The 27,981-nt window shown below is 40.9% G+C and overlaps 2 protein-coding genes across 18 annotated transcripts; both read right to left on the bottom strand.

Moving 5' to 3' along the window:
- Nucleotides 1-1,931: 1,931 nt before the first annotated feature.
- Nucleotides 1,932-9,896, bottom strand: LOC131245349 (GDSL esterase/lipase At1g28580-like). Of its 2 annotated transcripts, none has more exons than XM_058244743.1 (5): nucleotides 9,615-9,896; nucleotides 9,285-9,510; nucleotides 4,643-4,772; nucleotides 4,274-4,550; nucleotides 1,932-2,372 (listed from the first exon to the last, which is right to left on the bottom strand). In XM_058244743.1, exons 1-5 carry the CDS (start codon nucleotides 9,865-9,867, stop codon nucleotides 2,155-2,157), a joined length of 1,104 nt encoding a protein of 367 aa, XP_058100726.1. In that variant the 5' UTR covers nucleotides 9,868-9,896; the 3' UTR covers nucleotides 1,932-2,154. The 2 variants fall into 2 exon arrangements, with proteins under 2 accessions (XP_058100726.1, XP_058100725.1); XM_058244742.1 differs by having other exon boundaries at nucleotides 4,643-4,791; nucleotides 9,285-9,503.
- A 4,853-nt stretch (nucleotides 9,897-14,749) lies between these two features.
- LOC131245342 (protein FAR1-RELATED SEQUENCE 5-like) lies at nucleotides 14,750-26,314 on the bottom strand. Of its 16 annotated transcripts, none has more exons than XR_009170838.1 (5): nucleotides 19,045-26,313; nucleotides 18,860-18,930; nucleotides 18,613-18,709; nucleotides 18,273-18,363; nucleotides 14,750-15,035 (listed from the first exon to the last, which is right to left on the bottom strand). XR_009170838.1 is itself a non-coding variant. In XM_058244732.1 (4 exons), exons 1-3 carry the CDS (start codon nucleotides 20,361-20,363, stop codon nucleotides 18,654-18,656), a joined length of 1,446 nt encoding a protein of 481 aa, XP_058100715.1. In that variant the 5' UTR covers nucleotides 20,364-26,313; the 3' UTR covers nucleotides 14,750-15,035; nucleotides 18,613-18,653. The 16 variants fall into 16 exon arrangements, 2 of the variants coding, with proteins under 2 accessions (XP_058100715.1, XP_058100717.1); XR_009170842.1 differs by having other exon boundaries at nucleotides 18,273-18,316; XR_009170845.1 differs by having other exon boundaries at nucleotides 18,273-18,308.
- Between the last annotated feature and the right edge of the window lie 1,667 nt (nucleotides 26,315-27,981).

The raw sequence follows: 27,981 nt of genomic DNA, 5'->3' as shown, positions 1-27,981 counted from the left end.
TCATGGCATTCGTGGCAATCAGCCATAGGGTCAGCGACTATTCGAGATCTTAACCGTCGCCACGCATCCGCTGGAGGTGAGCCCGTGGACAAAAAACCCCGAGGACGTATCTCTTCCAACATAAAAATCATGATTATAACCATACGCGTGGAAGATACGACAGGGGAAGCTGTTGATCTTCCGCACATGTTTACTCTCCGAATCCATGTGCGAACTTGGAGAGTAGGAGGCTTCTGTTATAGGAAGATCCGAGCCCCTTCAATTCCGAGGTCCGACGCCATCTTAATCTGATCGGATGCATAAGAGATAATCTAGAATGGTGAAAACGCCTGAAAGGAAAAAATGATTCTCGGCTCGGCCCCAGTTGCGCTCCTGCTCCGAGGTTGTCAGTTCAAAATAATCTAAGGCCAGGACAGTCAGTGTGAAGCTCAGACCGGAACTTATTTGCAAGACCTTGGGTCGTCCCACTACTGCTCGACCAGAGACAAAACGTCCAACCACCCACATTTGCGTGTTGCCCGTTACGGGGAAACTCAACTAAATGAATTAGTTAAATCCGCTACCCGCCTCGGTGCTCGGAGGGAAAAGCTCAAAGGTCCAAGGCTCGAAGTCAGGGTCTCTTTAGTCTGAGATCCCAAGCTGAGGCCAAGGCCAGATGTGAACATCCCATGCACTCAACTAAGCAACTGCCTTAAGCGGATACTGCCGAATATCTCGCCCATAGATATGCCTCTCTAAGGCACGATACGTTACACAATCCCTGGATTACAGACAATATCTTCACGATCATAGTATCCCACTAATTAAGTGAATCATGTTGAGATTAACGAACCCAGACCGTCCGATAGGCAGGTATAAATACAAGGGGATCTCATTGCTACAGGTACGCAACATCTCACACCCTCTCTCTACACCCAAACTTAGACTCAGATTCCCTTGACCTGACTTAGGCATCCGAGGGTCCCCTGCCTAGACCGGGGTCTCCTTTGCTCATTGTGAGTATGCATGTTCAAGACGCTAAAGCGGCTCGGAGTTTGTGGATCGAAGTAGAGGGCCATCTAGATTTAGTCCTCAACAGAGCTCATATGTGCATGTGCAAGTGGTCATGGGTGGGGCCGGACTGATAGTGGCAGATTAATTGTCACGTGGGCTGGGCATGGGCAACACTTTAGATTATTTTTCAAACATAGGCTGAGCTTGGATTAACCTATAGGATTTTGGGCTGGGATTAGGCAGCATGAAGCCTGGGATCAGATTCGGATTAAACAATGTGGCCCGCTTAACTAGATCAGTCATATTAGTCCACAGGTTAACTGTCCCGACCTACTTTTGAGGCAGGTTCCAGTCAAAGTGGGTTGGCTTATGCTTGATACTTTGCCCCGTTTAATTACATTTGTCAGGCTCGGGTTGAACCCTATACAGCCCGACCTGCAATATAACTTATCAATGAGCTGAGCCAGGCAACCTAACCTGACCCAGCCCAAGACCTAAACAAATTAGCAGATACAAAATACATATGCATATTCATACATATCCATTAATTGGACATGCAGACATTACTAATTTAACCCCATATTCCATTTTCTAAGCACGAATGTAGTCGTGCAGGGTCAGGTTTGATCCGTCAAGCTGACCAGATTGCCATTGGAGGCTGGGTCGGGCATTGGCTTAAAAAAGTGGGTCGGGTCAGACCACAGGGTAATGAGTTGTCAGTCAAGTTCTGGCTGAAATTCTTGGCCCGTTTAGCAAATGTATAGGGCTTGAGCTAACCCAACCAATTCAAATCCGACCCATTGCCACCCCAACTACATAACTTTACACACATGGAAGTATAGTGCATACCGATTCACTCAAACCCCATCTACTGAACGGTCTAGATGGCAAGCATGCTCACCAATTATGCCACCATGTGGTGGACATTAGAAGAATCCTTTGGATAATAAGTGCTAATAGCCATAACTTTTATTTCCACTCTTGTGGCATAAACATCGTGTCGGCCCACCGATCACAATCACATACAAGACATTCACCATATTTGCAAACTACATATATTTATACTGGCCATTATGTAACATATCAATGATACCATATGCTACACCGATGCCCTGAAACTCTAGCTCTTGGTATGCTAATAAGGATGTTTAAGATGTGATGCTAGTGGCAGGCATGCACTAGTAAGTCATATGGTCCACTGATTACAGCGTCTGCTATCAATCTATGCCCAGCTTCTGTCGGGTGGCCGCCATCCCAGTTAAAATACAGCGATGGGTCCTTGCAGACTCGTGCTTCATGGGTACCACACCCGAAAGAGGAGTTGTAATTGTAAGGCCCGCCCGCTCCGCAGCATGCGGAGAGTGCTCCCTTGCTAAATCCTGAAATGCAGTAACATCAACACATGAGTGTGCTTAATTGCCGTTATGGACAGTGAATCTGGTTGGGCTTACCACCAATGGCTTACTGTGCAAAAACCCCACTAGTTGCGCATTCCTAGACTTTTCATCTACAATTTTTCCCTTGGAATGGAAGATGCTGACTGTTTTTCTATTTATAGTCTGCAACAGATGCGGTGGCTAGAATTGTCTGCTGCATGTGGTATGTTTCTTACATTGACACATCAGGTACATGTGCAAAGAATGGGTTGAGGTGATAGGTTGTAGGACCCTGCCCATTGATAAGTGGGTCAGGGTCCAAATTCGAACCCGCGGAGCAAGTTTGGGTCTAAAAGTTTAACCTCATCAATTGCTAAATGGGCCAGGTTCGAACCTCTCAACATCAACGTAACTCAGACTTGGATTTTAACTGGGGTTTGTGATTTTTCAAAAATAGACCTAACCCAAGCTTGGACTGTTTACGTCTGGTCTAACCATGTCAAATCTAATGACTCAGATAATGCCATGTTGTAGTGAAATTTTAATAAGAAACAAATGAAAGATTGTTTATATCCAAAGCACATGGGTAATTAAGAAAAAATCACATCAATCTGACAAATATTAACCATTTGATCAATGGACTTTAATATCGAGGGTCAAGATTGTTTACACAAAAATTGGTCCACTTAACAATTTGATCCATCTATTTGCTAGGACCCATCATGGATTGCCATGATTTTGAAGAATCACTTTTGTTAGGCAATTGCAACCACCCCATCCATGATTTGGAAAAGGGACGGCCCGTGAAAATAAGGCCAAATCCATGGTTTAGAGAAGGAATTGTTAGAGAAAATAAGGCCAAAATCAAGGATGCATTGGATCATCTGATTAGTTTTTCATTAAAATGTGTTCTGCAGTGATCTGATGGTTCAGGTCGATCTATTGAATTGTCCAAGTGAATGAATGCAACCAGGAGCACTATAACTCATAAGTGATTAGAGAGCACTGGAGCATCTTTCTCAATTAATTAATACAACCTAGGGTAAGTAGAAAATTAGAAATCCAACCGCGTACTCGACCCATCTGAGTTAGAATCCAAATAGGCGTTTTGGGCTTAGGAGGAAATTGTGTTGAAACTGTGTGAAAGAACACTAGGTATTTTTGTACCCCAACCATGAGATATATGGGTCAGGTCCCCTAGACCTAGACCCGAACCATTGAATAAATGGAAGAGATTTGTCAAGTGACCCTGGCAGGCGCTGTAGGGCCCACCGTGATGTATATTTTTTTTTTAACCACGCTATCCATCCGTTTAACCACGCTCATTTTAGGGCATGAGGCTAAAAATGAAGTCAGATCAAAAGCTCAAGTGGGCCACACCACCAGAAATAATATGATTAAATGCTCATTAAAAACTTCTTAGGGAAAACCAAGTTTTAGATCAAGCTGATATTTATGTTTTCCCTTCCGCAAGGTCTGTGTGACCTTATCAACAGGTTGTATGGTAAATAAACATCACCGTGGGCCCTAGGAAGGTTTCAACAGTCACATTGTCTGTAATATGGTCCACCTGTCCTTTGGATCTGCTTCGTTTTAGGCTCATGCACCAAAATGAGCTGGAAAAATGGAGAGAGAGCAGGGATATAAAACATATACTCATTCCCTGCCTCCAGGGAATCCGCTTCCTAAATAAATAAGTCAGTTTTTTCTTTGACTTAGACCCGACTCATGTCCAACGGAATTTTAATGGATTGGATCCACGGCCAAAATTCTGACCTTATTATTAAATGGGTCAAATACAGGCCCACCTCAGCCTGACCCATTTGCACCCCTAAGTGTAAATTCATGAGTGGGTTGGTTCATTGGCCTCATTAACTAAGTACCAAAGGAGGCAAAGAACGCACCGAACTGGAGAGGAGAGCGGAAGACACGGAATGCAGCATTGTAATAATCAGCGTAGATGATGGTGGCATGAGGGTGGAGGTCCCGCATCCGGTCCAGCTCTATTTGCAGTCGATCGTTGTGATACTGGACTAACTCATTCCATCTCTTTAGACAGCCAGTTTCTTTGTCATAGTCATCCTTGTTCAAGCTCGCTCCAATTGTGAGAATTAAGGCAGAACAGCCAATCGGTGGACCTCCTGGGACCACAAGTGTCATGGCCCCACGTTCGATCAGCGTCTGCAATTGAAATCCAATAATCAAAGTTAAATGGATTGATGGAATGTGATCACAAAGAAAAAGAAAGAATTCATCTTCTTTTTACTACTCACATGGACTGCGGAACCAATGGTACTAACAACTTGAGGAACGTAGGTCCGGATCACTTCTAAGCTCGATCCATTATTGAACAGGTAGAAGTAATCATTGATGCCAATCTCTCCGACCAAAAAAAGAGATCCTCTCAGGAATTTGTGGCAGCCTGTGAAGATTAGTATCATACATACATACAAAGTATAAAAATTGCACCTGGCCTGCCCGACTTGACTGGCCTGGCCGAAAATTTACCTCATTGACCCTTCATCAAGTACATATGAAGTTGTGCTGGCTGAGCTGGGTTAGACCATTCTAAATCGAGCTAACTTAAGCCCAACCCGGGCCCAACATTGATCAAGCCATATATGCAGGCTCAGGACTGGCCCATAGACATCCAGCCTAAAACCAGGTGCCTAGCCTTTTGCCAACACTAGCCACACCTACAGGTGGCAATGAGCCAGGCAATCCGCCTGGGCCAATGAACTTGAGCATGGACCTATTAACTTGGCCCATGATCCAGGGTTGGACCTGGCATGCATGGCCCAATCAATATTCGAACCAGGGTCAGGTCCGGCCAAAACAGGGCCGGTTGCCAGGAGCCAGCTATATCGTACGGTCCCAAAGAAAGCAGTTGGGATTTTACCCCATATGTAAGCAATCCTGTTCCCTGGCAGAGTAGATGCTTGGTTGGATGGTATATGAATCCTTCTATTTCTCAAGATGGAAAAATCCACCCCATTTTAAAGATAGTGGTCCACCATCACTTGGTATAGCCCTTTCATAAATTTCCAGAGTCTGCATTATTCATTTGACTATTTTCCAGTAGTTATATATGGATTCTTTCCATGTATAGGATAATCATACATAAATGTAATTTTTATTACCTTTTATGTATATCCATTATTATTTTTTGTATACACATTATATTCCTCTATTTAAACCTTATTTCCAAGTAATGAAATATACTTCAAAATACAAGAAAATTCTCCAAACCATCTTGCATTATCATGAGTCGTCACCACTATTTCTAAAATGGCAGAAAACTATCAAACACTTGCATAAATCCTCTTAAAAAGGAGCTAGGTTCTTTATTAGTTCCAATGTTTTAAATAGGGAATAAGGTATAGCAAAGCATTCACCCTTCTCAAGCTTGAGGCCTAAGTCATGTAGCATAAGCTACACCACTTCTAGATTTATATAATAATAAGAAATATAGAGCAAAGAGTAAATATAGCAATAAAAATATCAACAAAACTAATTTAATACCACTACTAATATTATTGAAAATATAAACTAAATTTTAGTAAAAATAGCAAAATGCAATATATCAATGGTCAAATTAATTGCTAGATTATCCTATTTAACAACTAAAATGATCGTCCCAACAATCAATTGGACAAAGAACTTTCAAAAGCCATTCAACATCTCTTTACAATGTAAAGAGATGTGGGGTCATTGTTTATATCAAATCACGAGTAAATTAAACAATCCATAAGATGACACACGTGATGTAGATAAAATTCAAATGAAGGAATTAAAGAGTACATGTGGGAGCATTAAGTGCTAGAGTCTCATTAAAGTAAGTCTCTCTGTATGCATTAAGTATTAAAGTCTCATTAAAGCAAGTCTCTCTACAAGCATTAAATACTAAAGTCCTACATAAAGTAACTCTCTTTAGATGTAAGAGCCCAATAATGTGAGAACTCCAACAAATTTTTTATCCAAGAGCCTTAATTAGATGAGATTCGAGTAAACCATCATGCGCACGACTATAAGGGGCATACATGATCTCTTATACACGTGTCCTAACACAATTGATTAGGCTTATATGGAAAATCAATGAGATTTACATGGCCAACTATATAAATCTCTCACGTTGCGAAAACCTCAGTTAGCCCACCATCCTTCCAAGTCTATAAAAGCAGCATTCGACGAAGAGCTCCAAGCCCTTGCTACACATTGGCAATCAATCTTTATAGTGTAATTGATGCGGACATCAGTGGTACACTATTTAGAGTGTACTAGAGGAGGAGGCGTCGCTGATAAAGTACAGAAGTGGAGGAGTTAATGTGGATGGACGTTGAGTCTATCAGACCCATTTTCTGACGCTCTACAAGTGCAAGAGCAGCATGACCACACCCTGACCATAGATCCATGAGTCAGATTTCACACCCTACTATACGGGTGTTTTGGTTTTAGACTTTTTTTTTTATTCTTTTCCTTATTTCATGGGTTTTATTGTATTTTCTTTGTTTTCCGTCTTCTTTTTTTTGTTATTTTCTTATTTTCAAGGGCTTTAATGCACTTTTACTTTTTCCATAGCTTATATATACGTTGTAAGAAATCTTATTTTTATTATTATTGAATGAATATAAATTCATCTCTTTTTTTCCTCTTTATTCAAAAAATTAGGGTTTTAGGATTGGCCCTTTGGTATCGAGGATTCCACCCTAATTTCAAGTTTTCTTCTTTCTAAGATCTTTGAGGTGCAGGAAAAGGTAAGAATCATCCCCATTCTTTTCTTTTGACAATAAAAGGACATATACCTTCTTCATCTCGAACCCCTCATCCTTCACCCCTTTCGTTTCTCTCTGGATATCCCCTTTCTAGTTCGAATAAAAAGATAAATGGTTAGTCAATAGAATCAGATCCAAGCTTAATCGTGAACTAACTTATGCTAGATATGGGATATCCTCATATCTCAAGGTCATCCATTTTAACTGTTTATGTGATCTTATACTAAAGGGCATGATTCTGACGGAATAACATCATCTTTGTATTAAGATTTACCTAATTCCTTTGATTAGAAACAGTTAGTTAATTGGTGTATTTATTTGAATATTCTTTAACCTAATTATACATGTATCTAGGGTTAGGTCATCACATGTCCCTGCATCATTAATCCTACTTATCTTAGTTTTTCTTTTCTTTTCTTCTTGTCAGTTTTGATTTTCACTTTTGTTCACCACAATCTAATGTCATCGTTACAACACGCTTTAGGAGTAGGATAAATATCCACAACCTCAATCATTAGATCCTATTAATTACTGAGTACTTACTTGGAAAATTGCAACAGTTATGTCGTGCAAACTGCACGCCTTGATTATTATGTCCATATAGGCAATATTATCTTTGTTTCTTTGCTTAGTTTAACTTTTTCATTCATTGATTGTACTGTTCTTCTTTAATCAATAAAATTAATGATTAGTGCTTTATATTAAATCTTATCCATCTATGATTAATTCATTGACAAACCTAATACGCTATCTCGTTAAAAGAAAAATCCTCACTACAGATAAAAAAGATCACATTTTAAAGGATTAAGCCTCCCCTTCTAAATCACCTTATCATATTAACATGCTGGACAATCAAATTAACTTTCACAAGTCTTATCCTAATTCGTGTAGTTTAAGGGATCACAAGTGTTTAATCAACTCGAGTCAAGTACAACTTTAATAAGCCCAGGATTATTCCTAATTACCCATGTTTGACCAAATTTGGACCATTCATAATACATGTGGCCATGTGTACAAATCACACAAGCAATTTAAGTTAAATGGTGCAAATGATGGTTCCGATCTAGATTTTGTGATGAACTAAGAATTAAGCTATGGGATAGTTAAAAATTTATTAGACAGTTTAATATATATATATATATATATATATATATATATATATATATATATATATATATATATATATATATATATATATATGGGAAAAGGTTCTATATGGTCGAGCTCATGGGAACTCCCCATGACGTCAAGCTGTGTGGGCCACACCATGATGTATGTCGAACATCAATACCATGCATTTGATAGGTCCCCTTTAAATTATGGGATATGCCAAAAATCAGCCGGAAACGGAACTCCAGTGGTCCATACCATCTAAAATTACGTGAAGACATGCCTAAAACATATAAAACACTTCGTAGGGCCCACCTGAAATTTGGATGCGTCTGAAACTTGGTCTAAACCCTCATCCAAGTGGGACACACATAATGGATGGGCTGGATTTATGAACCACATCTCGGTGAGCCCAAAAAATGATTATGAATGTTTTAATGGAGGGTAACCCTCTCAACTTTTGTATGTGCTGTGGCCTGCACAAGTCACGGATTGACTTGATTTTTAAGCCCTATCCCCACCATGGAATGGTGCATCTGACTAATGGGGTAGATGTTCGACATACATCATGGTGGGGCCCACATAGCTTGACCTCATGGGGAGTTCCCATGAGCTCAACCGTATAGAACCTTTTCCATATATATATATATATATATATATATATATATATATATATATATATATATATATATATAAACAAGTGTCAATAAATTGGAAGTTTGAATTGTTCAATCAAACTTATATTCTGATAGTAAATTAATAGCAGGAGGATCCACAATCCAGTCGTTTTAATTTGAGTTAACATATACCATGTATACGATTTCTGAGTGCCTGCGTATAAAGCATCATACGCTGCCGGAGTATCACAGAACTCCCGGCAAATAATTTTGTGGTCAAGACGTGGAGTTGACACAGTGGGCCTGGCCAGTGGCATCTTCACCAAACGAGACCAATTTAATTACCGAGTCAGTCACTCCTTTTTATTACTAAACCATAACTGAGTTGACCCACGCGAGTCAAATATCCGACTTACCTGATGGTGAGTGGCAAAGAGAAGGCAACAGTCCTTTGAACCACGAGAGCTGATCTCCCAAAGATACGTTTGCAATCACCCCTCCAATCTTCCTCTCTTCGAAGAAGGCGGCATCGATCGCAGTGGCCCCCGCGACAGCAAAATTCGCTCCCTGCCGAAGATCTCGACCGTCCGAACATGCGAGATATGGTGGAAGCAAAGGAAGTCCAAATGCTTGAGCTGTGCTCTCGAACATCAAAAAACAAACCCCTCAATCAGATACAAAACGCGTATGTAAGTATGCAATTTAGGTATATGTAGAAATGCATGCATTTTTATGGATGTATATACCAATGAAATCGACGAGTACACGTCCATCAGAGCATCGGCCGGTTGGATGGTGGAAGTAAGTCTCTCCATAGGGGAAATTGCCGATGTTGGAAGAGTTGTAGATGTAGAGGTAGTTTCCGGTGTCGGTGAGAGAGTCGCCGAAACTGAAAATGGAGGTGTAACAGCTCGACACGGGATCAGTCCCGCAGAATGAGAGGAAGATGGTGATCAAGAGACTGAGGTTGAAGAAGATAAATGGGGAGGAGAAGGCCATTTTGGAGGAAGGAAGACACAAAGGAAAATATATATGAGTCGGGATCCTCTATTATCTGGTCAACAGGGATTTCCTGTTACCCTAATGGTTTGGCGTCCGTAGCTTTTTTTTAATTTTTTTAATTTTTTTTAGCGAGTTGTGACATGGACCAATGAGGATTAGGATATCAGGAAATCTCTGTTGACGAGATAACAGAGGATCCGGACTCATTATGTATATTATCCGTGGCGGTGGACGTGGATTGGGCAGGAGAAATTTCCAACTCTACGAGCCATTTATGGCCCAACCCTTTTTTAAGCCCAAATTATTTTTAGCTCCCGGCAAAAAGCCCCAGCATGTACGGACAGCTTTTGTCAGTCGAAAATGTCCCTGCTTATTCCTTTCCGAAGCGGATCGGCTGGTGCTCGAGTCGAGCGCTAACGCTCCTCGAACTTTGAGTTGTACGTTCAAAAGAGATCAAATTTACGTAGGCCACAGTTATGTATTTATTATATTCACAAAGTTCATCCATATTTCGAGATCATTTTGGAGCATTATTCACCGTTTGGAGCATTATTCAACAAAAAAAAAAAAAAATCGTATCCAAAGATCAACTGGACCCATCATAAAGAGTAGCGGGAAAATTGATTTTCACCGTTAAAAATTTTGTAGGGCCCACTATAACATTTATTTTCCATCCAATCTATTCATAAGGTCATAAAGACCTAAATGAAGAGAAAAAACAAATTTCACAATGATCTAAAACTTCTATGATCCTAAAAAGGTTTCAATGCATAGTTCAAAGCAGCATGGTAATTGCGGGGGTGGGGGTGGCTGCCAGTTCAGCAAGTCCACTCCGATTTGAGTTTTATTTTTTGGGGAGGATTTTATAACTATGAATTATGATAGATACGGTTTTAATCGGTAGCTATAAGTTTGCCCTTAGCTTCAAGACATTGTGTTTTTGAAAAAGCAGTTGCATGATGTCTATTTGTCATCCAACCTGTTAATAAGTCCACAAAGACATGGATGAAGGGGAAAAACAAATATAAAATTTATCCAAAAAATCTTTGACACTCTAGAATTTTTCAACGGTATATGTGCAATTTATACCGTTTCATGTGGTGTGGTGCATTTGAGCTTGGATATTTTAATTTTTGGTCCCATGCCATAAAATTATCTGATAAAATTTATACCGTTCCAGCAGTTGCCTACTGAGTTACTCAGTAGGCTCTTATCATACTGAGTAAATTAAGTTGGGCCCACCGTGAAAATAAGTGGTTTATCCATACCGTTCATAAGAAATTACGTTTTTGAAATAGCAGTTGCCTACTGACTTACTCAGTTGAGCCTACGGTTTTAATCGATAGGCTCTTATCATACTGAGTAAATTAAGTTGGGCCCACCGTGAAAATAAGTGGTTTATCCATACCGTTCATACGTTTTTTCAGCTCATTTAATGGGTTGAGCCCAAAGTTGAAGCATATCCAAAATCTCAAGTGGATCATACTGCAGGAAACAGTGGAACAATGATTTCCATCATTGAAACCTTTTTAGGCTCCACAGTGATGTCTATTTGTCATCCAACCTGTTAATAAGTCCACAAAGACATGGATGAAGGGGAAAAACAAATATAAAATTAATCCCAAAAATCTTTGACACTCAAGGATTTTTCAATGGTATATGTGCAATTTATACCGTTTCATGTGCTGTGGTGCATTTGAGCTTGGATATTTTTATTTTTGATAAAATGGATGGACGGAGTGGATAAAATACATAGATCATGGTGAACCCCACAGAGTTTACTCAGTACGCAATCCAGGCAATTTCGACATGTGAAAAAGCTGTCCGTACAGCCGGGGCTGGAGCTAAAAATAAGTGGGCTTAGGCTTAAAAAGGGGAACGGGCCATAAATGGGTCGTACAGTGGGAAATTTCTCATTGGGCAGTGAGGCGCTCACCACTGTTCAACGTGGTGTGAAGTACCCGTGGGCCTACCGTTGAAACTTTACTAGGCCCCACAGTGATATTTATTTGTCACCCAACCTGCTCATGAGGTCACGTAGACATTGATGAAGGGAAATAATAAATATCAGCTTGATACAAAACTTCGGTGGCCCATGGAAAATTTTGAATGGTGTGCGTTCAATTTCTACTTTTTCCTGTGGTGTGGTCCATTTGAGCTCGGTATATACTTCAAGTTTGATCTGATGAACTAAAATGAGCTGGAAAAACGAATGGACGGCGTGGATAAAACAAATACATCAAGGTGGGCCTCATTGATTCTTTACACCACGGTCAAAGGTGGCGAGCGCCTCACTACAGAAAACACGACCTGTATTTTTTTTTTTTAATCGCGGATTAGGTATTCAGTCACTGTTGGCGAGACCCGGAACCAGCGACGTGGGTGAGATCCTAGCCGTAGGGACCCACCGAGATGTTTTTATTGTATATCCACGCTGTTCATCTATTTTTAAAGTTTATTTTAGCCAATGATCCTAAAAATAAACTATATTCAAATTTTAGGTGGACCACAACACAGGAAACAATGGTTACTGGCCATTAAAAAACTTCCATGAGCCAAAGAAGTTCTAGGTCAAGCTGATATTGGCTTTTTTCCTCTCATCCAGATCTATATGACCTTATCAACAGGTTGAATGTTCAACAAACGTTATGGTGGACGCTAGGAAGTTTTTAATGGTGAGCGTTCAATGAACACTGATTCTGATGGTGTGGTCCACCTGAAATTTTTTTGTGCTTCATTTTTGTGGATGGATAATAAAATAATCTGGAAAAATAGATAAGCGGCGTTGATATATGATGAACACATCAAGGCGGGGCCAAGGGTCTCACCAACGTCGCTGGTTAGGGGTCTCCTGGGACGCGGATGGCTTGCCAAAGTGATTCGCTGGATATGAGATGTTTGTGATGGATCCACCCCGTCCACCCCTTTCCCAGATATGAGAACAAAACTAAGGAGGATTAAAAACACCAGGAGGCCACACGAGAGTAAAAGGTGTGGATAGAAATACCTACTGTTGAAGCTTTTCTGGGTCCACCTTGATGTGTATATGCCATCCAAACCGTTTATAAGGTCATTCCCACTGGGGTGAACTGAAAACATAAATAACTTAGCATGATACAAAACTTTTGTAGCCACATGAATGTTTCAATGGTGGTCGTTTAATCTCTAATTTTTCCTATAGTGTATCCCACTTCAATCTTGCACATAACAGTTCTCAGCCTCTGACTCAGAATTTTAGAGAAGATTTTGTAGGGGCTTTCACTGAGACTATAGGATAGAAATCCTTCACGTTTTGGGCACCTTTCAACTTCAGGATGAGAGCAACGAAGGTGCTTCTCAATTCAGTAGCCAATCTGTTATGCTCAAAGAAGTCTGAAATAAATGTCATTAAATCCAAGTTAATTAATTCCCAAAAAAGCTGAAAAAATGCCAGAGGAAATCCGTCCGGACCAGAAGCTTTATCCCTCCCCAGGCCCCACAAAGCTTCTTTCACCTCGTCAATCAAGGGGCGCTCCTGGAATGCCACATCCTCCTTTGATAAAGACCGGAAAGGAGGTTATCTTAGGGAGGTCTGCGAACATTTTCAGAGGAAAGCGAATTAGAAAAAATAATAATAATAAGTAACAAAAGAAAAGGTAATAGAGTTATTATCTGAATGGATCACATCTTCTACAAAGATGGATGAGATAGAGTTGGACTGCCTCATAGCATTGGCCATGGAATGGAAGAATTTAGTGATATGTTCACCTTCTTTTAGCCAAGTGGCCCTTGAGCATTGACGCATTTGATCTCTTCTGCTTTCATCCTCGCACAATACTAGGAGGAAAGAACAGTTCTGGCATCCTTCTCCACCTCAGACAGCTGCCCCACCTCCTCGAGGAGGTCGAACTCCTGAATAGAAGCCAAAATGGAGGCCATTTCAAGCTCCCTCTTTCCAAAGATTTTCCAGTGCCAAGATCTGAGTTTCTCTTTAAGCATTTGAGGTTTCTTGTGCAGCACAAACCCCGAAGTACCCTCAATAATCCGGAAAGAAGACCACCATTCAGTGACTAGGTCCCTGAAGCCTTCCACTTCCAGCCAGGCCAGCTCAAACCTTAAAAGGTTTAGGGCCCCAGTTAATTTCCTAGTTTCAAGCAAGATTAGGCAATGGTCTGAGACAGGCTTTGGCAGCCCGTTTTGACGGGCAAAGAAAAACTGATGGAGCCAATCAGACAAAAGAAGAAACCGATCGAGAAGGGACATCAGTGACCACGTGAACTTCACCATCACATCGGAAGATCTAGCAATCCATGCGAGGCTACCCAATCAGCAAAGGCTCTCATGAAGGCAGAGACGCCGGTTCCATTTAACTCTTCGTAGGAGAAACGCACTACATTAAACTCCCCCCTTGGACCTAAGGAAGACTCCACTTTCCTTGAATAAAGGACTATTCCGCCCAGAACAGAGACCTATTGGAAGGATTAAAAGGCCCATACACCCCAAATATCAGCTTCATCCAACACTTCTGTGGGCCGCATGAAGTTTTCAATGGCAGACATTCAATCCTTACTGCATGTGGTGTGGTCAATTTCCACTTTGGATGATAATTCCAACGGATTACTATGATTTTACAGCTTGGTTTACTCAGTTGGTGAGAGTAATGATGTGAGTTTTACTCCATGTTACTGTAGTATTTTGAGAAACCAAACATGGCCTGAAGTACATCCATTTACCTCCAAATCCAAGTTGCCAAAGAACCCTTGAGGGCCTGTTTGGTTTCCCAATTATAATGGTGAATGGTAAATGGATTATTTACTCTTGTGAATGTGTGGTGTGATCATTTACATTTTACTGCAATGATGGTTTTGCTACATTTTTTGTTTCACCCAGAAATTATTGTAAAAATGAAATTTTATAATGTGAAAATTGTAATAATTACAATTTACTTTACCTATTTTCTTTACAAGTGTGTATTTGCCTCTCAATTTACAAGCCATAATTCCTGCTTAAACAAACAACTGAAAATGATAATAATGACTCATTTACTTTACATTTCACAGGAGATTGGAAACCAAACAGGCCCTGAAGTACTGCCAAAAAAATTTGCAGTTACGTATTTGGAGGGGGGACAACGAAATCAATATATAACAAGAAAAGAATGGAATATCATCTCTAGAAATCAAGCCCTGAAAAAAAAAAAAAAAAGATGGTTACTAAAAAATAGCTGAATTTGGAGGGATAGAGACAGAGAGGTCTTTCTCACAGTATTTACAGCAGGAAAAAAAAAAAGCTGTATTTCTCCTGCACCTTCTCATACTCTAATTTGGAATCTGCCACTATTGAAGTACTACTCCAATATTAAAATGGAAACAGAGAACGGAGCAATCCAGCAACCATAAAAAGAAAAACAACTGAAAGAAGGAACAATGACATAAATAAAACAAAGCCGGCATCGTCTGCAACTGTTGTAGATGCGAATTTCATGCGGCTAGCTGGGTGTAGGCCCACTGTGATGTGTGAGTGGCATCCAGCCCATCCAGCAGGATCGGCCCACCATGAAAATGGGATGCTCCAAAAATTTGGCGATACAATCATCACATGGGCCACACCAAGCATGCAAGTTTTTATAGGTATATGAAAAAGTTGTAGATGGGCATGAAGTCATGAATGCCTTTTACATGCATATGGTCATGTTTTGTAGGCTTTTCATTGTAGAGGATCCAGTCTCAACCCAACAAAAAAATTTTAAAAAATTTTAAAAAAATGAGGACTGTGCTGTATGCATGATCAGTGTTATGTTGGGGGAAGAATAAAGTAGGATATTCTTCTCGGAAGAAATCTCAAGGAGGATGAGATAGAAGATCTTCAATCATCGCTACACATACTGGATGATGTGCAGCTCAAATCAAGAGAAGATGACAGCAGGATCTCAGAAGGGAACACATCGAGGACGTTCTTTCTTTCATGCAGTGACTACCTTAGAATCTGCCCGTTTGCTGCTTCTTTGGGGAGATCAGTGGCTCCACCAAGATCCTTGCCGTTCTTATGGCTAGTGGTTATTGACACAAGTTTTGGAGATTTGTTAAGCCCACACCATGGTGTGCACTAACAAGGCCGTAGAGGCCAAATTATGTAAAGATAATGGTGGCAACCAGGGTCATAACAGCCATTATGAAAAAAAATCACCCGTAAGCCTCTATAACCGTCCCCGTAAATACCATTATAGCCCTATAATGGTCCATTATGGGGCAGATACAAATTTTTTGGATTTTTTTTTCAAAATAGAGAGAGAGAGACCGTAATGTCTGTTACGGCCTATATAATGTGGGGGCATTTTCACACCAAGCTCGAGTAGGGTGGCCTATGAGACTCAGGGACACAGTAGGAGTGGGTAACCCGTGTGAGGCGAGTGGCTCGTGAGACGCGGGCCCCACCCGTGTGACTCGGGTGACTCGTGTGAAGCGGTACCCATGTGACTTGGGGCCCACGAGGGGGGTTCGGCCGAGGTCCTAACCCATGAGATGTAGGGCCTAGGCAATGAGATAAAGGGATTAATTCACCGTACTCTAACGGTTCGAGCTTTTAGAGCAAGTGGTTAATTGTCCTGCATCACTATATCATAAAGGTAATAATGGTAGCCATTAAGGCTACCATTACCATTACAAATTACCTTAAGCCCACACACGTGCAATACAACTCATGCACACACTACACATGTGCCTGCATGGCACGTAGGTCCATGATCCAATCCATCCATAAGGTTGGTCTGACCTTGTAGAAGTTTTCCCAAAAATAACTATAGTGCACTCAGCAGGTGGGCCCCAATATGGGAAACAGGCTGATGGGTCGGAAAACTTCTGCCAACTGTCTCACAATCATTCATTTGTTTTGCTAACTGTGGCCCACCTAGCCAGTGGATCAAACTGATTCTTGGGCAATGACATCAATATATCGGTGCCCTTCTCAAGTTCTGATGAATGGATTAGATCTCGGACCTACGTGCCATGTTGGCACAAGCATGTACAGGAGCTGTTTTGCACACGTGTGTAGGCTTAGCAAAGCTCTAAGATTTGACTAGGGCTGTCCACAGGCTGAGCTGGCCCACGGGCTTTTGGGCTGGATGAGTGTTTGAGTCAGGTTTGGACATATCTTTTAGGCTTCGATGAAAGCCCAAATAGTTCTAGGCCAAGCTTGGGCTTCCCCACCCAACTCAATCTGGCCCGTGCCCATATATCTCTCATACACACTATATATGTTTATATTACATATTATATACATATATATTATGTATATATTACAAATTATCTAATTATATATCAATGATGGGGCTCATATGTGGGCTCATGCCAATGGTTCAGTCAAAATAAACGTGTCGAAGAGAGGCATAGAGCTTGCTGGAAGCTCACCTGAGTCTCTCGAAACGAGATTTTGACCTTTTAGGTTATGTACTAATGTACATGTGTCATGTGAGATGTACATGGGTTACATAAGATGCATGATGATTTGAATCAGAATGGCAGTTTTTTTATTTAACTTGGACTAAAATATCTTCAGTCCCATTTGAGTTTCGTGTCCCTATTTTATTTTTACACATTTAGCATTTGAAAGTGATCATGGGCCAGGCCAGACTGGTTGCGGGCACATAAATTGTCACATGCACTAGGAATGGGCAACGCTCCGGATTATTTTTCGGACGTGGATCGAGCTTGGGCTAGCCAGTAAGGAAATGGAAATCATCTTTTCCTTCATTGTTCAGAGGCATCATCCTTGTGGAGCCACTTCTTGATGTTTCAGGTTTCCTGGGTCATGAGACAATCGGTGGGTGAAGACATCACCAGCTGGTGTAGCGGCCTTATTCGGAAAAATAGAGCCTTGTGGAACCGCGTCTCATTTGCAGTGTTGGGAGATTTGGAAATAAAGAAATGAAGAGATTTTCAGAGATGAAGAGGCGAGTATGGGCTCTCTAATCGACAAAATCAGAAGATCTGTTTCAGAGTGGACATCCCTGGCCAAAAAACTCACCGGGCACTGTCAGATATTCACAGAGACTGGTGTGAATTCGTGCAGGAAGCATCCAAAGACCCACAGACTGCTGTCCCTTGGTCCCCACCACCTATGGAGGTGAAGAAAATGAACTTCAGAGGAGTATCGGCTGGTAATCTAAGCCTTGGTTTCAGTAGCGCCCGAGCCAATCCTATTTTAACATATTAAACATTTTGTTTAGTCTTGTGAGGAAATGGTTGAATGTTGTAGCTATATCCTATTTTAACATATGAGAGAGAGAGAGAGAGAGAGTGAGAGGGGGGGGAGGGTAATGGGCATTCTCACCACCTTCATCTGCAACCTTCTTTTTCCTTCTAAAAAAAAAAAACAAAAAATTAGAGAGAGAGAGGTGACTGAAATTTTGAAGAAACGAATATTACCTACATTGAAGGGAACTGTACATCTGAGAGTGTAAACTGTACCACTGAAACATGCCAGGATTAGCCAGTTTGTATGTTTCCAAAATTGCTACTGCCATCAGATCACTCATTTAAGACAACAGCTAACAAGAAAGCTAGATAGATCAATAACTTGCATTTGAGAGAGAGAGAGAGAGAGAGATGGGCATATGCCAAATTACCAATAAGAGGGAGGTTCCTCAAATGATAACCAGAGCTGTAACTATGTAAATCTATGAATGTTTGGAAGGAAGAGAGAGAGAGAGAGAGAGAGAGAGAGAGAGAGAGAGAGAGAGAGAGAGATGGGCATATGCCAAATTACCAATAAGAGGGAGGTTCCTCAAACGATAACCAGAGCTGTAACTATGTAAATCTATGAATGTTTGGATGACTGCCGCTCTCAGGCCATCGCGTACTCCCACAAAATAACAGAAGAAAAATGTGGGGGAGGGGGGGAGGGGGAGGCGCTATAAGAACAAAAAAACTATATTCCTCACTCACAACGAGACCAGCATCAACAAATGGCAATAGAAAAAGAAGAAAAAAAAAAAAATAGCAAGCAGAATACCAAAACTCCACGGCACCAGGAGGGTCATGCATATTGAAGCATGCACCTTGAAGAACAGTGTTGGAACTTCCCCTGGAAGATGCATGAAAAATGATGAAGATTGGATTCATAACTAATAACACAATCTAGAAACCCCCCACGAAAGTAAAATAAATTATAGCACAATGACAAGGTTTTCCATATTACCCTACACCCACCAATGCAGAGCAAGTACATCCGTCGTGGCCATGCACACCCCAAACCGTGCATGTTCCCGTATTCCCAGGCCACTTTTCTAAGCTAAGTTCCATCCTCGAGTTAGCTGGATACCCTTTGGAGATTCTGCGTTGAGGATCAAACAAAGTTATCTGTTCAGTGGAGTGATTCGTTTGACTTCGTCTGTTGAGATTGTCCTCCGGAATATTTTCATTGAAAGGACCGTGGAGTTGTGCATATGCTGTGGTGTTATTTTTAGCAGCAATAACTTCATTCAGAGACCTTTGCAGAGCACGGACTGCCACACTGTAAACATCTAAAGAAGCAGACCCTTCCTCTGCATACTTAACAGCTCGATGATATAAATCATTGTACCTTAAGGTCAGAGATTCTCGAAAATCAGCTTCCATCGTAATGCCGTGTCGATCATTTACGACCCCACTTATCACATTTCTTTTGTACCGTTCAACAATGTAATGAGATGGGAGTGTCAAAACATTAGTCAATCTGAGAACTAATAAAGCATGTCTACAAAGAATGCGTACAAATTCAAACATAAGGCATGTACAACTTGCTCTCATTTCAGATACATTGAGAACAACAGTGTGCGACTTGTTCTCTTCACCAAATCTTGTCACCCTATATGTGTTGAGATTTCCGTCATCCTTATTTTTAATTGCAATATAACGAAGACTTGCACATAGTTCCTCTTGAAATTTAAGGAACATTGTAGTCGTGTATATTTCTGCCATTTGTTCTTCCATAGGCAACTGTGTTTTCAAAATTGGTTTCAAGTAACTCATTTCAAAGTCTGCACCACCTTCCTTGTAGTACTGATCATCTAGGGTTTTATTAGACAATCTTGCACGTCCATGCCAGAGCGAATCACTGCTACTTTTTGTAGTATTTGATACATGCCGCTGTGATCGAAGGGTAGAGGCTTTATCTGGACTCACCAGTTCATGAGTGTGTGTCTTCTCAAATCTTGTAACAACCCATTTATTAGGGGGTCTTTTCTTCACCATAATCATTGCCTTGCACCCTACCCTTGTAGGTGTCCGCTCTGGCCTAATTCTATCCTTTCTATTTGTGTATTTCTTATCATGTAAGCCCTCTCTAGAACATAAATATAGCCTAGAAATAATTTCTTTATCACGTTTTGAACGTTCTTGACGACCTATACAGACACTAAAGCCTACATGCTTAGCGTAATTGTTATAGCATGTCTCTGCAGCCCTATCAGATTCAAACTGCATGCCCACATAAGGTTCTGAATTGATTGGCTCTCCAGATGCAATTGACTCATTCATGATTGAATTTCTGCCGTTTCATCAGCCTCAATTGCACAAGGCTCTATATCCGCTGCTTTGTCACATTGTGCAGTATCTTGTTCTAAACCCATATGAGTTCCTATTGACAGATTACCCTGTATTTTTCTTCTTCCCATGAAAATGTTTGTCGTTTTTAAGTATTACCTGCAACCATGTCAAAAACAAAAAACAATTTTACCCTAGCACAGATTACAGACATAACAAATAACAGTGCTGATAAGCTATATACCGCATAATGAAGTCGAAGAGGTAAGAAAATAGGAGTGCAGAAAAACACGGAGCTAAAAGGTAAATACTAGACCAGAAAAAACAAACAACACTTTGTAAGTTAACAAGCGGAACTGGTGTTTGTTACTGATGTTTAATGCACTTCATAGTGTTTAATCAATTTGGAGCCTTTATAAGAGACGAGTGGTAACAGCTGAATCATCCAACAATAAGGTAGCAGCACAGGAAGGGAATTTTCATCAATGAAAATCAAGAGAATCAGTAGAGACCAGTTCCTAAACAATTAATCTGATATAAGTAGGCAATTCCTGTTCCTACTAGTGAGGGTTCAGATAGCAAGCATTCTTAGTCCTTTGCAACAGAAGAATAAAAGAAAAGGGGTTAAAAAAACAGACGAAAAAAATCATGTCTTTAAGACCATAAATTTCAACAACATTGCGTTTGGAGGGGATCTTTAAGTGAATATTCAATTTCTTCTGCTCTTAAACACGTTCATGCTCATGCATGAAATTGGATATATTCCCACAATGCTTGTTTTTACATGTATGACAAAAGATCCATCCATTTCTACTTGCAGTGAATGTGGAAAAGAAAATGTAAAGAGTATAAAGAACTAAGATGGTCATCCATAGCACTCCCATATATAAAGCATACATTGTCACAACAAGTAAACCACCCCCCATCATATGTCAAAGCAGTACTTTTTATGTTTCTCCTGTGACCAACTTCTAAGAAGAAAGTTCCCAACCACTGCATACCAACCCAAGACTCCAAGGCTGACTCCATCTATCACCATCGGATAGAATCATAGTCATTTTCACTTTTATAGTGGCATGGGTGGGGTTTCAACTGTTTCTAAATTTGCCCATAGTTGGTTACCTTCCACCACCCACACCCCCTTATTTGATGAGTAACAAGAACTTTACCAATGGAGCAATGATCTTTATGGAAGGCCTAAACCCCCAACAATAACCCAGAATGCTGTGCACCTCCTCTATAGCAAGGTCCATATGGCTACTACATCTGCTTCTATGCCCACCAAGGAAAACGAAATGTTTAACGTTGAATAGAAACCTCTAATCTCACGAAGCAATAATTCAAGTCACCAGGGTTTAGGATTAACCCAAGGAGATCCAACCAAACATCTGGTCCACTGCTTAAACCTTCCATAATGAGACCATAGAGTCAGAAAAGAGACAAAAATCCTCCCAGAGTGCCCGGACTTTTTTATTTTAAGTAATAACGAAAATTCATTAAAGGAGAATCCAAGCCAAAAGGCCAAAAAACAACACTGAAAAAATGAAAAAATGCTGGCCCCTCTACTCCAGATTAAACGAACTGTTTAACTGAGAGACAGCAGAACAAACTCTTAACTTCTAGAATAAATAAATGGGGCTAAAATTTCCAAATATAGTGTGGATTCTCTGCCGGATTTAATTTGCAGCTGGAGGAGATAGAGGCCCATTGGATCGTCCTGGAATGATGTTATCAAACAGCCTTGCTTCCTGATTCTGCTCATCTTGGAATATGCGCCTTTTTTTTCTTTCCGTAACTCCCAACACATTGCTGAGGGAAGGAGACGCCACATAAGCATCTCCATGGGCACAAATGCCCACTATCCCATCTAAGAAACATCTCCCAAAGGCTTGATCACATGATCTGCTCGATACCAAACAATTGAAAGAGTTGGCTCCATAATGCTGCAGCAACTTCGCACTGCAGGAACAAATGATGAACAGACCCCTCGTTTCTTTTACACATAACAGATCTGTTCAGCCACTGGAATCCTCTAGAGATTATTCACTGTGACGATTTTATCTTTAACAGCTGTCCATGTAAATGCTGCCACTCTAGGGGGAATTCTGGTTGCCAGAAAAAGAGGAGGAAAGGAGCCATCCAAGGCTGTTGCTTTGTCAAAAAAGAAAAAGAAAAAGACGCAAGAGTGAACTTACCTGAAGGGTTCCTTTTCCACCTCACATTTTCTTCTGGCGGTTTCAGAATCACTGGATTGAGATTCTGGTGCAAATGCTGATAGTCCTCGAACTGTCTTTCAGGTTTCGGCAAAAAATTACATTCTACTCCTGACAGTGATAATGACTATAGGATAATGCTAACAGAATCCCTGAACTTTCACCATCCACCCAAGGCTCCACGATCCTCGCCGGAACAGGGAAAAAAAATATGATACTACCCTCATTCTCTCTAAGCACCCCTACCAATCCAAACTGGATTCTGTTTACTGTTGCATGCGGCTGGGAGAACCATCCACCACTCCTTGACTAAAGATGAAACACTGTTAGACCAAATCACAGATACCTATAAATTCCTTAAACGCCAAGGCCGATCCAATATGAGTACCTTTCTTAATTTTAGGAATATATAAATCTAGGGTTTGGCAAGACCCTTACCCGCGAACTACCAAAAAATGAATTACAAAACAGAATGCCTCTTTCCAGCTTTGTCGGCTTTCAACTAGGAGAACCTCTAACCCTACTAGGCATCTCATTCAGTGACAAACATTTTTTTTTTTTTTTTGAAAGATAACAATTTATATTAAAAAGGAACAAAAGATACGAAAGAGGAAGTGAGAGACTGCTGAGAAAGCAAAAACAACTACACCTCAAGGAAAAGAAAATCAAAATCCTTAAAAGCGTCTACTTGAGTGGCCCATTCAATCAACAATCGTTTAGCTTTGACGGTCACCACATCAGCGGGATTAGACGTATTCTTAAAGCATCTACTATTTCTTTCTTCCCATACGGACCACCAATAGCAAGAATAGCCATCCTCCATAACCTTGTTTCTCTCTCTTTCCTATTCTGATCCCGTGCCGGGCTTTTAGAAGAAGGTCCGTCGAGCCTGCAAAACACCAACTAATTCTAAAGCGCACCAAAAAATCTGCCCAAATAGTAGCTATAAAAGGGCAATGGATCAGGAGATGATCAACCGATTCTGCTTCCCCCATACAGCAGAGACAAACATTTGTTAAAACCATCCCCCTTTTCCTCAAATTATCCACTGTAAGAATTTTTCTTTTCCCAATCAGCCATCCAAAAACCAAGGCTTTCAGGGGAGCCGAGTAGTACCAAACATGGTGAGAGATATGATCGCTTGAAGAGTTGTGGTTGAAAAGAAGCATCTTATATAGATATTTGACTATGAACCGAAGGGATTTTTCCAATCTCCAGATGATCCTGTCATCTTTAAATTGATTTGGACAAGATTCGTACACGCGACTAAGCAGATTCACATAGTCCTCAATCTCCCAGTCTTGGAGATTCCTTCTACATTCACTGACAAACATTTATCATTATATTTTTAAAAAAAATGGGTTTGTCCCTTCCTTTCCCACATACCCCACACCAACACCAACATAGAGTAAATGCCATAAAATATTATTTATTTTCTTAAAGGTCCCACACTTCCAACCTTTGAAAATCTCCTCAATCAACCTTTGAAGGTCCAAGCAATTCAAAGCAGCTGCCAAAATCACAACAAATCTCACATGCAGCCTCATGTGATGAAAAGATGGTTCATCGACTCCTCTGCTTCCTTACATACAAAGCATATATTGAGGAGATGACGGTTTAGGTGATCCAAAGTAAGAATTTTGTCACCCATCATCAGTCCAACAAATCGCTACCATGCTTAAGGGAACCCCCTTATCCCAGACAAGGCCACGAGGAGAAGAAATCCCACCCGAGTTTGTGAACACCTTAGTTACCACCTCTTGTCATGAGCCATGACTAGTTTTCACATGGGCAATATTTGGAAGCAAAAGTTTGACCATGTTCTTCAAACATAATTCAAAAACAATTAACATACTCCTCCCCTCCTCTTCCTCTCATGAATACTCTCAAACATAGTATTTCAAATCCTACCCTTCAACACATGCCAATGTGGCAAATATGTGCAGAATCGAGCCTGACCATGAGTTGGGCCCTGCCATGCACATGCCATGGAATGAAAATCAAGTTTGTACGTTCTCACCATCCGTGTGCCATGGCATCACACAGGTACATTCATCAAGAGGGCTGCATGTAACTGTCCAATTTTTCATATGCATGGATGGTCCACTTGTCCCTCTTCTTGCATGAATCACATGTGTCATCAATAGTATTGGTAGAGAGATAAGAAGGGCATTTAGTACTGATGTTGTAGCAAATCCCAAAGTATATGAAATTTTTTTTGTGTAGGTTTCTATTGGCTGGGTGTAAAGGATGCTGCTAGTGATAATAGCATCTTTCCATCAGCAATTTTTATCAACCACAAGGTGCATTTTCAATGTAATAAAGGTAGTAAATTCCTTGAAATAAGAAGATTTTGCCATATTCAGCTATGACCTGATATTTCGGCTGGGCGCACACAAACAACCAGCACAAATTAGCACTGCTAAGATTATGAGGAAAGTGGGACTTTAGTCTTCAAGTGACTAGTAGATGACATAACTTTAACTATTTCAAACTGCTTATTTGCCCGCAATAGCAGTTCACAAATCATGTACTCTGTATAAGTAAAAGAAAACACTTCCAATATGTGATATTTCAACATTGGTACATCCATAATCATACATTTACATGGTTACAACTTACAATATGAAATAAAAATAGAAATCCAAGACCAATCAAAACATAGACTCACCAAAAAACAAGGATACAATGATATGCCATGAGTTCTTAGTCATATGGGTTCTTGAATGCAGGATATGTTCATGGGAATTCTCATCTCAAATGAAGCTGTGTTTGGCTCAGGCTGCAAGAAATATGACTTGTGATTTTTTATATTCCTACTCTTATAGAATCAGAATTTTCAAAAAGAGCAATGCTATGTAGATTCGCCCACGCAATTAGCCATGTATGTACGACACGTGTCCTCCAAAATTACAGGGCATGAAACAAAAAGTTCCATTGAGCCTGCTGTTTTGTGTGTGTGTGTGTGTGTGTTTGTGTGTGTGATCCATGCTGTCCATCATTTCTGACAGGTCGTGTTAGGAAGTGATCCAAAAATATCAGCCTGAACCAAAACCCAAGTGGGACACGCCACATGGAACATTGAGAATGGAGACGCACACCATTAAAGCCTTCCGAGGCCCACCAAAGTTTTGGATGAACCTGTATCTGGTTTTCCCCTTTATCCTAGTTGTACTTGCTTCATGAACAGGTTGGATGGAATATAAACATCATGGTGGGCCTATTGACCTGAGTTTCAGGACCATGTCCTAAACTTACCCAGCACAAAAATGGACGGAGTGGATGTCACACACACATCACGGTAGGTCCCACAGAGCTTTTCATTGTAGAAGTGAATCTCCATAGCATTACTCATTCGAAAGTCATGACACGATGCTCAAGTGGATGTGAAAGAGCTCTTTCTATCCAGTACAACGAAAAATGAACCTCACTAAGCGACTTTTGGAAATTCTACTTCGAATCGGAATTCCAAAATCACAAAATATTTTGCTTCAGCTTTTTTATCGTCTTTTGTTTTTATTGAGTTTATCAGAATACTATAAGAAATATCAAGATCGTCAATATCAGAAATATCAGAATACTTAATATCAACAAAGATCAAGTTGAAACATGTTCATATGAATATGTGTGTGTGTGTGTGTGTGTGTGTGTATACAGAGACATATATCTAATCCCAATCATAGACGCACGGTAGCTCCAAATTCGAATAAAACCAAATCACAGCAGAGAGAGAGAGAGAGAGAGAGAGAGAGAGAGAGTTCCAGAAGAAACTACCTAAATGCCCTTTCTCTGTTCGTTTCGACGGAAATAACAAGCTGAACGGAGAGAGAGAGAGAGAGAGAGAGAGAGAGAGAGAGAGAGAGAGTTCCTGAACTCTGGAGTTCCCAACATTCAGTGGTAAATGACTCAAGGGGGGCATTTTTACACAGGTTAAGTGACTCTGCCAACTACACGAAACCGTGACCCGCTTAAACTCTACATTAGCGTGGTCAGCGGTGGGAGTGTGACCGCTCTGTGTGGGCCACCATGTCAGCTTCCTGCTCCACTCATCATTTGGTTTAGACATCCCTTGCCTCGTACCATCCACGTTAGGGTCACTATCTGAACGGCTTTGATTTCGCGCCCAACATAGCTTGCCACATGTAGAATCGAGATCAGGCCAACAGGTGTATAAAATTACGTGCGACCCACCTCTGCCTGAGAAATGCGCACTGCACTCTCTCAATTTTTAAAATCAGACCCACCACATCATCAGGTGGTCACATGTTTTCTTCCAAGCATTTTTTTTCTGACGCGTGTAGCCCAAATGGTGATCCTGTCAGCCTGATTTGTATAGATATGGCACTTACTCAGTGGGGTACGAAGATCGGCAGCTTCTATCTCGCACGCGTACTCTTCATCTCCACGTGTGAGGCGAGCGACTTCAGTGGGGTTTCTCAACCAATAGCGCTGGTCACGGTTTTGAAAATGTATCATTGGACGATCAATGGACTTGTACGGACCGCCTTTTTCAGACACCCGAGGGTGGAACCTGAGAACGGTGTAGATTGTGCGAGTTTCCATCTGGGCTGCCGTGGGTCACCTTCCCCAAGTAACCGTAAGGCACACTCGTAGAGTGATGTTACTGCCAATTTTTTGTGCAACCGTTTGAACAGCTGAACCCCCAAAAGACGCTGTTGAACAATCTCAACCATCGGATGGGTGCAACTTAGTCAATCTATTGCTCAAAATTTTTACTGCCCGTTTTCTGGCAGTCTTCCATGGTTAAGATGGTCCAATCGTGATTAATTTCAGGCCATCCACATCATAGCTAGGCCACCAACATGAGGCATGTTTGACACAAAAATCCAGAATTTCGGCCTTTGTTTTGTTTTTTTTTTATGGTGGGGAATTTGTTCCCGCTTCTGCCCTGAAATTTTATACAAATGATTGTAAAAATGTTGAAGTCGCCATCTACCCGTGTAGGTGATAGGTTCTCCTCATTCAATTGGTTAACGTCGTTCAATGAGGCACGCACAACAAACACACAACATACAGGCCATCTAACGCTTCGGAAATTTACCAGGATGCACGCACTAGCTTCTAGGAAAGAAGCGCACAGCATTAACTTTCAAGGTTTCATTTGTAGGCGTTGCAGGCAAATCATATTCCCCTCTTCAGTGATCACATATTATTTATATCTATCACAAAGAGGTCTCAAGTCCAACCAGTTGGACCACAAGTTATGGTCCACTCAGCAAGTAACTCCCAACCCATCGAGTGAATGCAACATCCAACCCTTCCAATAGGTTGGCCCCGCCATGAGGACCAACTGAGGTAAAAATCTGCCCCAACTACTATCACGTGGGCCACTTCTGATTGCTAGAAAACAATGTCTAGCAATTGATAAATAGCATAAT

Source organism: Magnolia sinica, chromosome 5 (genome assembly GCF_029962835.1).
Source record: "Magnolia sinica isolate HGM2019 chromosome 5, MsV1, whole genome shotgun sequence".
In the NCBI taxonomy this organism is placed as follows: domain Eukaryota; kingdom Viridiplantae; phylum Streptophyta; class Magnoliopsida; order Magnoliales; family Magnoliaceae; genus Magnolia; species Magnolia sinica.
The sequence above is the reverse complement of the archived record's forward strand: the minus strand, read 5'-3'. Positions and strand labels throughout refer to the sequence as shown.

Coding starts and splice junctions, on each gene's coding strand:
- LOC131245349 (XM_058244742.1), bottom strand. CDS start 9,867: ATGGCCTTCTCCTCCCCATTTATCTTCTTCAACCTCAGTCTCTTGATC. Junction 4,792..9,284: donor TCTTTGCCACTCACCATCAG/GTAAGTCGGATA, acceptor TAATCTTCACAG/GCTGCCACAAATTCCTGAGA. Junction 4,551..4,642: donor CCATTGGTTCCGCAGTCCAT/GTGAGTAGTAAA, acceptor TTTCAATTGCAG/ACGCTGATCGAACGTGGGGC.
- LOC131245342 (XM_058244734.1), bottom strand. CDS start 20,363: ATGAATGAGTCAATTGCATCTGGAGAGCCAATCAATTCAGAACCTTAT. Junction 18,931..19,044: donor TCTGCATTGGTGGGTGTAGG/GTAATATGGAAA, acceptor TGCATCTTCCAG/GGGAAGTTCCAACACTGTTC. Junction 18,710..18,859: donor TCCTGGTGCCGTGGAGTTTT/GGTATTCTGCTT, acceptor TGTTATTTTGTG/GGAGTACGCGATGGCCTGAG.